Source organism: Oryctolagus cuniculus, chromosome 21 (assembly GCF_964237555.1).
Source record: "Oryctolagus cuniculus chromosome 21, mOryCun1.1, whole genome shotgun sequence".
Taxonomy (NCBI): Eukaryota; Metazoa; Chordata; class Mammalia; order Lagomorpha; family Leporidae; genus Oryctolagus; species Oryctolagus cuniculus.
Window position 1 is genome coordinate 26,726,896 of NC_091452.1, and position 17,066 is coordinate 26,743,961.

At 41.5% G+C, this 17,066-nt stretch overlaps 1 protein-coding gene across 1 annotated transcript in view; it reads right to left on the bottom strand.

Moving 5' to 3' along the window:
• Window positions 1-2,506: 2,506 nt before the first annotated feature.
• The window catches only part of LOC100350607 (zinc finger protein 717), a 32,142-nt gene continuing 17,582 nt past the window's right edge, over window positions 2,507-17,066 (bottom strand). The window contains exons 2-5 of the mRNA XM_070065971.1: window positions 10,800-10,926; window positions 10,464-10,556; window positions 5,883-8,427; window positions 2,507-3,159 (exon numbers count right to left, since the gene is read on the bottom strand). Of these exons, the coding sequence (XP_069922072.1) occupies window positions 6,689-8,427; window positions 10,464-10,556; window positions 10,800-10,923 (1,956 nt within the window). The 5' untranslated portion in view covers window positions 10,924-10,926 and the 3' untranslated portion in view covers window positions 2,507-3,159; window positions 5,883-6,688. The remainder of the gene's footprint in view (window positions 3,160-5,882; window positions 8,428-10,463; window positions 10,557-10,799; window positions 10,927-17,066) is intronic.

The following is a 17,066-nucleotide window of genomic DNA, read 5'->3' on the forward strand; positions in this document are numbered from 1 at the left end:
ATTAGGGGCAAAGAAAACTCTCCTAAGTTTAAAACATTCTAACTAAATGTCCCCATGCCTTGACAGCTGTAAATGCCTAATTCTTATAGCCTTTCTTGGTTTTCTGACACCACCTCCCCAGTCTGTAACCCCAGCCCCCCTTCGCCTGCCAACCCTCAGAACCTTCTCAGGTATGACTGTGATTTTTTTGAACTGAAAATATATATCTGCAGTCAAACTCCTCTCTCCCCCAATTCCCTCAGTGTAATTTGTGAGAAGCTCTCCGTGAGCACATTCCTGAGTTCCTAGTAACTGTTTTAGAATTGGAATGATGGGGGTTTCTGGTTACAAAAGTATGAGGAAGGATATAACCAGGGCATCTGTGAGAGTTCTGAACCATCTGTGTCATTTTCTCAGCCTTGATTCAGGAGTGATGCAGCCAGATCGAGATGCCATTGTCATTGACAGCTGTTGGGGTGGTCAGGATGATTGTGTATGGCTCCTTCCAGAGAGGAGCCAGACCTTGGGTAGTGAACTTCTTTATCCACACTGAGTTCCTGGGTTGAAACTGGTGTACTGGATCAGTAGATGGCAAAGGTAAGGCATTCTAGATTTGCTTGTAGGCAGCCTTTTGTGTGGATGGCAAGGACCACAAAAGTTCCCTAAGACACAGTTATGGAGTTCAGCTTTTAGTTCTTCCCTGAGCTTAGGGAGAACAGAAAGAGGAATACCATAGATAATTTCATAAGAGGAAAATCCTTCCCACTAGAGGGTGCATCTGACTCTTAGAAGAACAAGAGGTCATAGAGTCACCCCATTTTCAAAAGTTATTAAAGTCATTATTAGAGGACCTATGAAAGGTGCTGTCTAAACCACCAGCAAGTTCCCCATTGAAAGAAGGCAAATAGAAGCTGACAGCTGGGACATGATAACAATCAGGTGGGCTAAGGCCTGTTGGGTATACATGAGGTCCAGACCTATCTCTTCACAAGGGCTATTGGAAGAGACATCCTAAGGGAGGTGTGAAGCTCCTTGGGGAAGGCACCCTGTTGACCTCATTACCTAGCTGGCCTGGGAGCAGACCTGCCCTGAGTAGAAGGCAGGCGGCATCCCTACAAGGAAATCTACAGTCCTGTCTGCAATGTTGTTGACCCTACTTGGCCTTCTCCTGAACAGTGCTGGTTACTTGGGAACCTGGGCTGAGTAAGGGGCTTATTTTTTTTCCTTAGAGCCAGCAGTATCTCCGGCTCTGACTCAGCACCCCTTTAACCCCTAGGGCAGTTCCATTTCCAGTGACCCAGCTCCTGGCTGGCAGAGAAGTCAGGGCTCTTCATAAGCTGACTTCTGTGTCCATCTGATGCCTGGATTTCCACAATTAACATGCCACTTGTGGTGGACATGCGTGTTGGGTCTCCTTGATGGCAGATCACTCTACAAGCAGCCATTAATTGGCCTGCCACCTATATTGCACCTACTGCTGCCTAGCTTGCTCCTCTCTCCTCATGGTTTCTGGTGAAGGAGACGATGGAGGCAGCCTTTAAGAGGATGCAAGTGGAGGGGTTGCTCAGTCCCATTCCTAACCCTTGGTGGCCCGAGCTAGAAATCTATAGTCACAGGCATGTTCTGATGGTGGTTCTTCTACCAGGTAGACAATGCCCATGAGGAAAGCTATGTCCTCACTTTAACATCAAACATGATGTCCACCTTATCTATAAAATTGGAAGTCATTGATTAAACTTTCTCTCCCTTCATTTGGTTTGAAAAGGGAGATTTTGCCAGTTTTCTGTGCCTATGACAAAGTAAACCTAGCTGTGAAATAATAATTTAAGCTCTCATTTTGGCTATGCAATTATTACAGAAAAATGATAGCCATCCCATTTATAAGGCCTAAGGTCATACTGTACATCCTGGAGAGTCTTTCAGTATAGAGTCAGTTTCTCATCTTGAAGAGAATAAAGAAATTAGGCCAAAAAAAAAAAAAAAAAAGTCACGCCTTCCCAGTTCACTTACTGGGAATGCTTAATATCAAAGGATAACTTAGCAGGCAGTGTTAGCTGTCAAATAACAACTTATGAAAACATGTACCAGAAGTTTCAGTGCTTCCTATACATTTCAAGACATGAGTATAGTATTTGGAAACATCATTTACATATCTAACACAACTGTAACTTCTTTGACCAGGAAACCCAAGTACAAATATGTCAATGATTTAAACATTTTAATTTCTTTCTACCAACAAATTAAAACCCACTGGTATAGGGATTTAGGTCACATGAACCTTCAATCAATTTAGCAGTTTAAATTGAGCAATCTTTTACCTTCAGCCAGTTAAAGCAGAGCTCTTTTTTTCATTTTTAAATTTTTTATTTAATGAATGCATTTTTACATAGATACAACTTTAGGAATATAGTGGTTCTTTCCTACAAACCCCCCACACACACTCCCACCCCACCTCCCATTCCCTCTCCCATCTCCTCCTTCATTATGGATCATTTTTAGTATGACTTTATATACAGAGGACCGACTCTTTGTTTTAAGATTTTATTTATTTGAAAGAGTTACAGAGAGAGGTAGAGACAGAGAAGTCTTCCATCTGCTGGTTCACTCCCCAGATGGCTGCAACAGCCAGAGCTCTGCCAATCCAAAGCCAGGAGCTTCTTCTGGTTATCCCATGTGGGTGCAGTGTCTCAAAGACTTGGCCCATCTTCTATTGCTATCCAAGGCCATAGCAGAGAACTGGATTGGAAGAGGAGCAGCCAGGACTAGAACTGGCGCCCATATGGGATGCTGGCGCTGCAGGCCAGGGCTTTAACCCACTGCGCCACAGTGCCGGCCCCAAAATAAAGCTCTTAATAAATAAATTTTCCCATGTAGACATGTAATATGTATATGCATATAAAATAATATCCAAGGTTGAACAATAAAATGGTTTTAGCAATAGCTTCTTAAAATGTTTTTTTTTTTAAGATTTATTTTATTTATTTGAAAGAATTACAGAGAGAGGTAGAGACAGAGAGAGAGGTCTTCCATGTACTGGTTCATTCTGTAGATGGCCGCAACAGCCAGAGCTGTGCTGATCTGAAGCCAGGAGCCAGGAGCTTCTTCCAGGTCTCCCACATGGGTGCAGGGACCCAAGGACTTGGGCCATCTCCTACTGCTATCCCAGGCCATAGCAGAGAGCTGGATCAGAAGAGGAACAGCCGGGATTAGAAACCGTGCCTATATGGAATGATGGTGCTGCAAGCCAGGGCTTTAACCTGTTGCACCACAGCACCAGCCCCAAAATATGTTTTTTCTTTTTTTTATTTTTGACAGGCAGAGTGGACAGTGAGAGACAGAGAGAAAGGTCTTCCTTGTCTGGTGGTTCACCACCGAGTGGCCACTGCGGCCAGCGCACCACACTGATCCAAAGCCAGGAGCCAGGTGCTTCTCCTGGTCTCTGGTGCGGGTACAGAGCCAAAGCACTCGGGCCATCCTCCACTGCCTTCCCGGGCCACAGCAGAGAGCTGGACTGGAAGAGGAGCAACCGGGACAGAATCCGGCACCCCAACCAGGACTAGAACCCGGTGTACCGGCGCCACAGGTGGAGGATTAGCCTATTGAGCCGCTGCACCAGCCCAAAATATGTTTTTTCTTAAACACATTACCATCAATGATTAGAATTTCTTTCCCTATTAATAATCTGAATTAACCGTATATTTTCTAAGTTGGAACCTGTAATATTATTGGTTTTACCCGCTTACAGAATTGTACTAAAGTATTGAATATAATAGAGGCCAGGGAAAAAGAAGACCTTTGAAACTTGGAACTTAAAAGAGGGCACATTTAAACACAGAACCAACAATGCTTTAGCTTCATAAGCAGTAAATCTGATTTTAATGTTTGGAGAATACAAAATTATGGATGCCAAAAGACTTCAACCCTTTAAAAATCTCCATATTAATACAACGTGATCTAAATTAACATAAATCTCACTTTTGGTTTCTTTCAAGAAGTGTTGAGCTATTTTTCATAGATAGTTTGTGAAAACTGTTAACAACCCCAAAATTATTTTTCCACAGAATAAAAGGTGATAAGAATACCAAAAGTTACATTCATTTAGACACTTTATCTCTTTTGCCTTTACCCAATTTACATTCATCAGTTACACCTAGATGACTTAAAAATTTCTTCCACCTGGTCTCCATTCTCCTCGAGTGATCCTTCCAGATCCTAAGACTGCTTTTCTAGATTCTAGCTGGATCCTGACTCTCCCTTCCGATGTGAAGGAGGTGACCAATAATCGTGGACAATCATCCCAAGATGGGTGGTAGGTGTTAAAGACTGGCTCTAAGAGACTAATTAAAGCCAATTGCACTTCAGAAAAAGGAGGATTTTGCATTTTCCAATTATAGAGACTGCTTGTGGAGAACGGGACATAAAACACAAAGGTTAAGCCCCACGGCTTCCATCTACTGGGGGAGTTTCCCTCAAGGGGAGGATGCTCTTGCCACTGTGATATCTTTGTCTTCCCCTTTCCCATACATGGCTTTGGATATGAGGTGGTAAAACTATGGGCTGCTGTTATCTTTGTCCCCATCCCACTCTGCCCCTCCGATGCCACACTGGGGCTACACGAGGGTAGAGGGTCTGTCTCTTCCAGACTTGGTGGAAGGACTGGGGGTTTCATTGGTGGGTCTCTTTTAGTGACAGATTTGTGTCAAGCAACAAGAATATGTACTCCAGTTCTTAGGAAAACAGTACTTAACCAAGGGGCTGGATTCTAGATCAGGGCCATCCATTGGCTAATATATGGGAATTGTTCAGGGTTGCTGGGATTCCATCACAATATCTCAAATGGCTTGGATCAAGTGAGGATCAAAAGATCTGGTGTCCATCCAACCTACCCCAAAGGTGGGCCACTCAAGTTCCTAAAATTTGCTCAGGTGAGCTTAATGCCACAATCACACCTGTCCACAAAACCCTCTTTGAAATGCTGTAACATACACCCTAGAGGGGTATTGGCATTTCTAGGTCCTCTCCCTATTAAAAGTGAGAAGACAGGGGTTGTAATGATGAAAAGACTGATGAGCAAGACAGTTAGAACTATGAAAATAGACTTACTAGGTTGGCCACCCAACAGAGGCAAAATATGTGGCTCCTGGGGATAAGTTGGGAGCCCAGTGGCACTCACAGAGATCTGTGGAGACCTAAGGCAATCAAAACAACCATAATCCAATTCCTTAATCAGAAACAAGAATGGCCAGGAAAAAGATATAAAGAGAGATTACAGTGGATATGAAGTCCTGAAGAGTCCCCTGGTCATAATGGTCAGTAATCCAGGCCGGTAGGCTAATCCTCTGCCTGCGGAGCCAGCACACCGGGTTCTAGTCCCAGTCGGGGTGCCAGATTCTGTCCTGGTTGCGCCTCTTCCAGGCCAGCTCTCTGCTATGGCCCAGGAGTGCAGTAGAGGATGGCCCAAGTGCTTGGGCCCTGTACCCCATGGGAGACCAGGAGAAGCACCTGGCTCCTGCCATTGCATCCGCACGGTGCACCGGCCGCAGTGTGCTGGCCACAGAGGCCATTGGAGGGTGAATGAACGGCAAAGGAAGACCTTTCTCTCTATCTCTCTCTCTCTCACTGTCCACTCTGTCTGTCAAAAAATAAATAAATAAATAAAAAAGGTCAGTAATCCAGTCCCAGAGATGATCAAATGACAGAGGCTGGAAAGAATCAGGAAATAACTTCCTGCAGGGCAAAGAGAAAAATACAAAAATGACAAGACAAACAAAAAGGGCCAGTATGGCAGAACTGAAACAGGAGGCTCCCATTCCATTGTAGGTGGCTCATGGAGGGAAGTTTTGATCATGTCCAGTCCTCCACAGGAGAACTGGTTCCCAGTAAAACAGATAAGTGAGACTCACCTCAGGGGTCTCTGACTGACTCCTGAAAATGAAGAGAGGTCAGCAGACTCTGCCTTCTGGCTGTCAGAGCTTCCCAAGGTTGTCTCCCAGCCCTGGAATGTCTCAGGTGGTGCCTCCTTAGAGAACTCTCAGAGTACCCAGGGCAGAGAGGCTGCTGGCTGGTCAGTATCTGAACAGAGTGCTGATATACACAAACTTCCTGGGGCCTCCAAGTGTTATATTTGGAACAGTGAGTTACAGAAGATGCCAAATTATGGAGTCTTTATTTCTGAAAGCTCGCAGCTGCAAGACAGCATTACTCTCTGGTGTGCTATGAGGTATGAATTATGACAAAAGGCTTTTCCACAGTATTACATCCATGAAGTTTATCCCCCATGTGAATTTTCTAATGAATTCTGAGTTGATTTAGAGAAAAAGGCTTTTCCACAGTCATTACATCCATGAAGTTTATCCCCCATGTGAATTTTCTAATGAATTCCGAGTTGATTTAGAGAAAAAGGCTTTTCCACAGTGAGTACATTCATGAGGTTTCTCCACTGTGTGAATTTTCTAATGAATTCCGAGTTGATTTAGAGAAAAAGTCTTTTCCACAGTTAGTACATTCATGAGGTTTCTCCACTGTGTGAATTCTCTGATGTCTGCTGAGGTCTGACTTATACAAAAGGCTTTTCCAGGTGATTACATTTACGGGATTCCTCCCATGTGAGTTCTCTGATGTGCTATGATTTATAGCAAAAGGCTTTTCCACAGTCGTTACATGTATGAAGTTTCTCCCCTGTATGAATTCTCTGATGTGTTATAAGGTGTTATTTATGGCCAAATGCTTTGCCACAGTCATTGCATTCAGGAGGTTTCTCCCTTGTGTGAATTCTCTGATGTATGATGAGGTGTGATTTCTGGGCAAAGGCTTTTCCACAGTCATTACATTCATGAGGTTTCTCTCCTGTGTGAATTCTCTGATGTGTGATGAGGTGTGACTTATAGCCAAAGGCTTTTCCACAATGGTTACATTCATGAGGTTTCTCTCCAGTGTGAACTCTCTTATGTCCTATGAGGTGTGATTTCTGGGCAAAGGCTTTCCCACAGTCAGTACATTCATGAGGTTTCTCTCCTGTGTGAATTCTCTGGTGTGCTATGAGGTGTGACTTATGGCCAAACGCTTTTCCACAGTCATTACATTCATGGGGTCTCTCTCTTGTGTGAACTCTCTTATGTGTTATGAGGTATGATCTCTGGGAAAAGGCTTTTCCACAGTCTTTACATTCATAAGGTTTCTCTCCTGTGTGAATTCTCTGATGTGCGATGAGGTATGACTTACAGCTAAAGGCTTTTCCACAGTCGTTACATTTATAAGGTTTCTCTCCCGTGTGAATTCTCTGATGTTCTATGAGGTGTGATTTCTGGGAATATGCTTTTCCACAGTCAGTACATTCATGAGGTTTCTCTCCGGTGTGAATTCTCTTATGTGCCACGAGGTGTGACTTATAGCCAAAGGTTTTTCCACAGTCATTACATTCATGCGGTTTCTCTCTTCTGTGAATTCTCTGATGTGCCATGAGGTGTGACTTATAGCCAAAGGTTTTTCCACAGTTATTACATTCATGCGGTTGCTCTCTTCTGTGAATTCTCTGATGTGCCATGAGGTGTGTTTTCTGGGAAAAGGCTTTTCCACAGTCATTACATTCGTGTTTCTCCCCTGTGTGAATTCTCTGATGTCTTACAAGGTCTGATTTTTGGAGAAAGGCTTTTCCACACTCATTACATTCATAAGGTTTATTCTGCCTGTGAATTTTCTGATGTCTAATGAGATCTGACTTCTGGTAAGTGGTTTTGACACATTCATTACTCACACACAAGTTTTCTTGTATGTGAGCACTGTGATGGATAGAATGGCAGGATTTACAACTTAATGATTTTCCATAAAGTTTACAAGCATAGGATTTTGTCCCTATTTGTTGTCTCTGATTTATTGCAAAATGTGATTGGTAAGTGCCAGATGCTACAGACCTAATAGGCTCACCAAGTTTTTCTCTTTCGTAGGTGTGTTGGTGCTTACTGAGGTTAGAATATTTATGGAATTTTTTTTCTATTTGAGTTGCCTTTCCAACAGTGACAGACGATTTATTACAGGTCTCTAGCATATGAACCTTCTCAGATGTACAAAATTTCTCCATACTATTGAAGGCTTTCTCTTCATTATGTTCCAATGTCTGCGTCACAGACAGAATCTTGTGATGCTGACTAAGATGGTCCCAGCACTGGAGAGAGATCCCAGGTACTTTAATGGCATCAAATTTCCCTCCAGCTTCAAGTTCATCAGCTCCACTGGGCAGATGCACATTTTTAAATATATTGCATTCCACAGGTTTCATTCCTGAATAGTTTCCCTTCAGTTTTGTCATATGGCTTGAACTTGAATTAAGAAAAGCACTTAATTCAACACATTTGGGAGTTGATGTCCTGTTGTATTTTATAACATCCTGATTTAAATTTTTGCCTTTGTTTTCCTGGTTGTTCATAATTAGACAATCCCTTCTCATGGTAACTAAAATAAGAAAACATAACCATGTCAGTGAAGCATGTAACAATTTCTCCTGGCATAATCATCCAAAAGGAAGGAATTTACGCATTATCCAAGTGGCATAAGATTTAAACATAATGTATACAAGATACTTATTTATGACCACTACATGTTTTTTCTTCTTAATACAATAATATATGAATTTATAACAATAGATTTTCCAATGTTCAATCATGATATTGTTTTACTACTTAGTTTTCAAGTGTGGCAGAATGGGTTAAGGTAGTAAGATGTGTTAAGTCACTGCTTCGGATGCCTGCATCTCCAAATAGTACTAGTTTAAGCCTTATCTACTACATTTCCAATACAGCTCTCTGCTTATGCAAACTAGGAGACAGTAGGTGATGGTACATATGCTTGGAACCCTGTGAGACACTAGAGAGGCATGGGTGGAATTCTAGGCTTTAGGATATATACTCTGGCCCTAACTCTTGTAGGAATTTGGGGAGTGAGCTAATACAAGATCTCTTTGTCTTTCTATTCTCACTGTCACTCTGCCATTAACAATGATGAAACAACTCTATGAAATTTTAAAGAATTTAGAAATATTTAGTAAAAATATTCAGACATTGCCTAGCAATTAATTTTTCCCTGTGCTTTCTCTTGAATTTATTTGTATTAAAATGGTGTGTTTTGGTGCTTCTCTGACATTTCAGCCATAAAGAAGGGCAAAACTATTTCTGCATCATGTACTTGTGGGTGGAAAAGAATGAAATGTGTCTTTCCTGCAAGTAGGACCACATTGAAGAAACAATTTTTGAACAGATGGTTGTCACATGTTTACTCTTCCCAGGAAAACTGCATTTGTGAGATTTTTCAAATGAAGTCTACTTTTTCTGCAATCTATGACAGCATCCACATCTTCCTGAGGAAACATGACATCTTCAGCTTCTCAGAACTACAATAGGTGCAGAAATGTCCCAATGTACCACCTGGGATATACACTACCTATCACATTATCACATTAAAGAATTTGTTTTTGCGACCCAGGGGGTATTCATTCTTTAAAAGGTGTTTGCTAGCTCATTCTGAAATCAACAGTCTGGTTGCCTCCTCAATTCATTCTATAAATGCTCCTTTGTGATATTCTGACTTTATGGACAATTTTATTCAATTGTCAACTACCTTCACAGAAAACTTCACGTCCTATGCCTTTGTTATCTTTTTGGCTTTTTTTTTTTCCACAATGATACTGATAAATAACAGAGAATTCATACTTCAAACTCCATGCTTAAGCAAATCTGAGCCGCTCAACCTGAACACATGAGGTTGCATGGCCTTGGGACTCAAAATCTCATGACTTTCTTGCTCAGTCTAACATCACTTATTGTGTTCCTGTAAACATTCATGTTTCACTTCATGATTTCTGATGTCACAGCACAGAGGCTTGCTCCTGGTCATCTTTTAGCATTTACTTCTTGCTTGATTACTTAAGAGTCAGAGAGACAGAGAGTGAGACACAAAGAGACTGAAACAGGGTTGCCAGTCACAGGCTCGATCTTCTAATGTTCCCAACAACCTATCATTTGCTTATGTATCTGAGAGGCACAGAGATAGAGAAAAAGGGGAAAGAGCCAGTTCACATATATTGGTTCAGTCTTGAACTACTTAGAAGAGTAGGTTCTGTGCCTGGCCAAAACCATGAGTGAGAACTCCATCTAAGCAACTAGTAAAAACCAGTTTCTATAAGTTGTTCCAGAAGGAAAATGTAGGAAAGTGTAGAGAAGGACAAGATAAATTCGGTGAATGTATCTAACCTAGAAGAAAACCCTAAGTGACATAAGAAAAGTACTGGAACCTTTTTAAATCAAACAACATACTCATCAAGAACAAAAGAGTTACACACTGCTATCCCTAGATACTCTACAATGCTTGTGTCTGATGTAACAAATCGGCTGTTGACAGCAGTAACACTTGTGAAAGGTTAGTGGGAAAGCACCAGCCAACATCTGCTGCACTCTTCCTGCCGTGGACTCCCTGCCCATTGTGTGCAGACTTACCTGGAAGGCTCTGATTTAGGTCTTCTTCCAATATCCATGGCTCTCCTCCTTGCTCCAACTTGAAGATCAACTCAGGTTTGGTAACACAGAACCCTATTCATGGAAACAATGTAAGACTTTGTGAAATCACTATCCTGCATTGTTAAAAGGGCTATGGCCTGGTTCAACAGCTATGCAACAAATGTTCCAAGTTGAATCCTCTCCTAGATAGTGGTCATTCATATTATTCATGGACTCACATTCTACATCTACCCATCATCAAATTTTATGCAGTGTTGACTTGTTTGTCAAAGAGCAAGGAAGTGTTCCCATTGGGCTTGTGACGGTGTCACTCACCCAAGGAAAGCAGGCTGCTGTAGATCTCCAGCATCACCTCCCTGTACAGGATCTTCTGTGCATGGGTCATGGCCTCCCATTCCTCCCAGGTGAAATACACCACCAGGTCTTCAAATGCCACCATCTCCTGTAACACAACACTTTGGTCAGCATTTCAACTCTCTCACAAAACAAACACTGACAGTTGTGTGCCTTGTAGAGGCTATGAAGGAAGAAAGACGGATGTGGTTACATTTGAGAGCTGTTGAGCATCTGGACAGGCACACACAATCATTCAGCAGGGAGTCACACTGTGAATCAGATCACAAAGGGCCACATCTGTCAAGGGGAACTGCAAAGTGGCTGAATAGGGGCCCAGACGGACACTTGGGTGAGCCATGCTAAGGAGAAGAATGTAGGAGTATTCAGGGAAAAACACAAGAAACCACCCATGACCCTACGATAGAATGAACATGAAGAATATACAGTCAAACTCTATACACAGTCACATCAAAGATGGCAGAAAAATGTATTTATAAAGAGAGGGCAGGAGTTAGCTTAGTGCTTACAATGCCAGCTAAGCTACCCTACCTCAGAGTGCCTAGGCTGGTTTTCCAGTACGGCTCCAGTTTCCAGCACACAGCTAATGCAGACCTGCAGAAGCAGTAATGCTGCCACCACTGAGGGAGGCCTCAAATCCACTCCTGACTCCCAGCTTCAATCCTATCCACCTCAACTCGGTGGGGTTATTCAGGGAGTGAATAAGCGCATGAGATCTCTCTGTATCTCTCTCCTTCCAATTTCTCTATCAAGCATATAAATACCTTTAAATAAAGAAGGAGATTCAAGTATACCAAGAATAGAAAATAGCTTTTGGCTTTATCTATGGTTATTCTACAGATAAACATTTGAAGACTTGAAATAACACCAAATTAAAGTGAAAACAATCTAATTATTTGCCAAAAACCAAACTTTGGAAAATCTGCAGAACAATCCGCATGTGACTAGGTCAGGGAAATGTACAGAGATTTGTTTAAGAGCCTGCAGTAAGCGTGTGATGCAGCAGGTAACGTCTCCATTGGCAATGCTAGTATCCCGTGGGAACAGATGATTGGTGTCCTGGCTGTTCCAGCTCTAAAATCCAGCTCCTTGCTAAGGTCCTGAGAAGCAGCGAAGATGGCCTGAGTGTTTAGAACACTTGCATCAATGTGGGAGACCTCAATGGAGCTTCGGGCTCCAGGTTTAGGCCTGGTGCAGTCCCAGCCATTGTGGCCATTGGATGAGTGAAGCAGTGCATGCAAAGTATCTCTTTCACTCCCTCTCTCCATTTCTCACTATCTTTGTAACTCTGCCTTTTAAAGGAATAAATAAAACTTAAACATTAAAGGAATCTACAGTAGATTCTTTTCCCCACACATTCCTGATTCTATCCATGAAGCAAGTGCAGCTCCTCAGATCTGGTAAAGACTGCATTGCCCTAACAATTTAAAACCAAACTTAACTGATTTGTGTTTTAGCACTAGGTACCTCTTACCCTTGCAGAATGCTAAGTGTCATATCAGAGTGGCACTAAATCATTGCTGACTACATCATCTGTGTGATAGGAAAAGCTATTTCAGACATTACAACCACCAAAAGCTAGCATATTTTATTCTAGCTTTCAACTCAAGCCATTTAAAAAAATCTATCTTTTTGCTATGGCAACAGGAAGACTGGAGACAGAGTTGTCTTATCTTAGATGACTGTAATGTTTCATAACCATGCCAGATTCTTCACTCCCCTTACTTGTATATATTCCCTGAGAATGACAGTTATGTTTATTTATTTCATTTTAATCAATAAACTATTATAAATCTCTGAAAATGAAAACTGACAATAACCAAGGAAGAATTAAGAAAACCAATTATAGATAATGTATTATATTTTTTTTTTTTTGCTCTTTGAAATATGTGGAGGTTCCAAAACTATACCTAGAAGACAACATGAAAGGAAGGAGCTATAAGAAAATTTATCTGGCTTCCTTCTACACGGAACTGTTAAAAATAAAACAGAATCAATAAATCATAAGGAATACAGTGAGTAAACAGCAACTTTGCTGTGGAGGAACAAACCTTTAGACATGGAAATATATAGGAAAGTTCATGTATGTCCATTAAATGGCAGAAGTTATCATGGTTTAAAGAACACATATCTACATATTTGTAAAATAATGCAATAGTAGAAAAAAATAAAATTTTAAAGTGGTTGTCCAAATAAATGAGGTTATGAAAGAGATAAACATTATATTATCATTAAAATTTACACTAAAGGAAGTTATTTTGGATTTGCTATTCTTCTTTTTTTTTTTTTTTTTTTTTTGACAGGCAGAGTGGACAGTGAGAGAGAGACAGACAGAAAGGTCTTCCTTTGCCATTGGTTCACCCTCCAATGGCCGCCGCGTCCGGCACGCTGCGGCCGGCGCACCGCGCTGATCCGATGGCAGGAGCCAGGAGCCAGGTGCTTTTCCTGGTCTCCCATGGGGTGCAGGGCCCAAGCACCTGGGCCATCCTCCACTGCACTCCCTGGCCACAGCAGAGAGCTGGCCTGGAAGAGGGGCAACCGGGACAGAATCCGGAGCCCCGACCGGGACTAGAACCCGGTATGCTGGCGCCGCAAGGCAGAGGATTAGCCTAGTGAGCCGCGGCGCCGGCCGGATTTGCTATTTTTCTATTAGTGCAGAAGTACCACACAGGGATACAGTATTATGTACACTAGAAAACTTCTTGTTTTGTGTATACCTAAAATTCTACAGTAAGCATGCAACGTACAACTTCACATTTTGGGCTGAAATTGCATTGGAACAAATATGCATAATGTATATATAAGCCCAGCCTTACTCACCGCTTCTCCATCTCTGGAACTGAGGACTTACACTAGTCCCTCCTGGACCAGCCAAGATCTACAGGGTGCACCTGCATGAAAGATCCTAACACCTCAGATCTAGGAAGGTCACCTATGCCAACAAGACAGGCACCTGCCACGCCCTTCAGGGTTCCTTTGACCCCCACACTGATGTTCTCAGACACAGAAACCAACCACACAGTTCATGAGCAATGAGGACAGCCCAGGGGCAGGAGTTCTGTGAAAATGGTGGGAGTGGTTGGAATGGCGCACGCTGAGAAGGAAGCCAGAGAGACTTTCTGTGGTCCTACCCTGCTGACATCATGGGCAGGTGAGCCTACAATTGCCATCAAACAATGCACACCTCCATTAGGAGGCAATGAGTATGATCCACATATATGCTATAAAATCAGCCTCCTGACACACAGAGGATACAGCAAAGTTGTGTAACGATGTGAGATACCTAAATAGCACTGCAATTCCTCATCAAATCTTCATTTGATAAATTTACATTTGAAAGAAACATTCTATAAGTGGAGAAATTCTAAAGTGGAAAGAATTATTGGAAACTGTCATTAAGTTTATTATTCTTTTTAACTCTTTCAATTAAATTGTCATCTTAGAACTCTCATACTTATTACAGATATCTAGGAAAAAATCCAACAATTCTTTCTAGCAAAGTATTTGAAGAAGAACCAAATATTACTAAATAACTCATTTTTAATCCTTTAAAATAATATTTGAGCTTACCTAATAATACAATTTATGGGTCATCAATGGATCATATTTCACAGTGAGAAAATTATTTATATATATATATATTTAATGGAGAACTAAATACATGGCTGGAGAACAGACTGTCTGCCTTCTAAACTCTTTGTGAATATTTAAAGTTGCACTATCTGGTAATTCATTACCCAAAAGTTCCTGAAATTCATCTATTCATCACTTCTTACAGTATCTGTAAATATGTGCAAAATTTATTTTTTAACATCTGCACTCAATTTGTGGATTCCCAGAAATGAGGCAAAGAGAAAATAAAGGGTGTCATTCAGCTGTTTCACTCTTTTCCTGTCCAAAGGAGAATGGGCATGAAATTATGAATAAGTTCTTTAGGATTTGAGTAGCAGTGTCATAGGGCACTGACTGCTGGCGCACAGCTACTGGTCATTTCTTTCTGCAAATAATGTGTAATGCATGAATTGGGCTGTTTAAATTCCTGTATCATCTCTGATCTGGTGGTTGCCTTTCAATTACTTTATTCTGCAAGTTGAGGGACCTCCGTCTTGAGCTGCCATATTAACTTGACCTCAGACCCAGAAGCAAATACTTACTTAGTTCTCAGCGTCATACAATTTAAACAAAAATGAAGTTGCAGGCATCAAAAAACTAGAGTGGTGCCATGAAATAGTGGATTCTGTTGTCATTTTCAAGAACCCTGCTGTCTACGGTGGTGGGCACGTACCTCTGAGAGCAGGAGTTGCTCATTTTGGAATTGCAGATGAAGATCCTGTGTGGATCCCTGAGAACAGACAAAGTGGGAAGGCCACACACAACTGTTGTTGATTGGCACTTTACACTCGCTTCCTCTCTCCGGGTCTTAAATATCGCTTCTAAGTAATGACTGGCACTTATAATTTCAAGCACTGAGTCAAAAAGAGGAGTTCTAATACTTGATTAGAACTGAATGAAAAATGAAAAATATAGTGCCTGTGATATAAAGAGAGTGATGACCACAGAGTGAAACTGACTAATTCAAGACCCCACAAGGACTAAGATTTGAGGTCAGTCTTGAGCTACTCACCACTAATGGAAATATGCATTGAGTTACCAATCAATGTTGTCTGGTCATGTTTTGCTTTCTAACAAATTGATTCCTTAATATATTCCATAAAATAGAGAGAAAACATGAATGTCAGTTTTCCTCCATGCACTGAAGTCCTGCTCCCTGAATTCAACATATTCAGTCAGTAGACATGCTACACACATTTTCTCATTAATTAACAGCCATATTCACAAATAAGTATAGAATGTATCATGCAGAAGTAAAGTCACATTTTATGTGGAATTGAATTTGGAACATTTCTGTACCCTCATGTAGACTTGTCTGTATTAATGTGAAGTATGGATATTACTGTTATGTGCCTCATACTTTTTAATTCAAAAAGCATATGAACAGTGGATATCACATACACTGTAATGGAGTTCAGAAACCAGAATAGAAAAAAAGGCAAAAGATTAAATAAAGGAAAGCTACTACAAAAACCTAGATTGGGCTCACTTTGTAGCACAGTGGGTTAAGCTGATACCTGCATTGCTGTCAGCCCATATGTGTGCCAGTTTGTGTCCCATTTGCTCCACTTTTTTTATTTTTTAAGATTTATTTCATTTATTTGAAAGGTAGAGACTGAGAAAGAAGTCCTCCATCTGCTAGTTCACTCCCCAGATGGCCACAATGGCCGGAGCTGTGCCAATCTGACGCCATGAGCCAGGAGCCACCTCCAGGTCTCCCACGCAGGCGCAGGGGCTCAAGCACTTGGACCATCTTCTACTGCTTTCCCAGGCCATAGCAGAGAGCTGGATCAGAAGAGGAGCAGCCGGAACTAGAATCGGCGCTCATGGGGTTCAGCTCCCTGTTATTTCATGTCTGAAAGTGGCAAAAGATGGCCCAGTTGTGTGGACCTCTGACACCCATATGGGAGACCCAGGGAAAGTTCCTGGCTTCAGCCTGGCCCATCCCTGGCCATTCTGGGGAGTGAACTGATGTATGGAATATTTCTGCCCTTCAAATAAATAACTACATCTTTTTAAAAGATTTTTGAAGATCCACTTGTTCCCTCTCAATGGGCCACAAGAGCAGAGCTGGGCTAATCTAAAACCAGATTCCAGGAACTTATTCTGGGTCTCCCACATGGGTGCAGGAGTCCAAGGATGTGGGCCATTTTCTTCTGCATTTCCAGGCACATTAGCAGGGAGCTGGTTTGGAAGTGGAACAGCCAGGATATGAACTGGTGCCCACATGGGATGCTGGCAATGCAGGTCGAGGTTTTTACCTACTATGCCACAGTGCTGAACCTATTAAATATTTTTAAAAATCTAGATAAAGGAGGAAAATATAAAATGTATAAATTATAGTTGTATATATGTATACATTTCTGAAAAGTACATAATTTGACCCAACAGGAAATCTAAAATTTATTTTTAAATGATATAATTAAAACAAATATTAATTCTTATATCTGTACAGTGTAAGATATGCATCAACCTTCCCAGATTCTATATGTGCAATTTTATAGGTATAATCAGTCGTGTGGCTCAAGAAACAGTCTTACCCAGGGATCCCATTAAATTTAAACAGGGTTCTCAATAAAAGTTTTTCAAAGTTCCAAAATATACATCAGGAAAGGA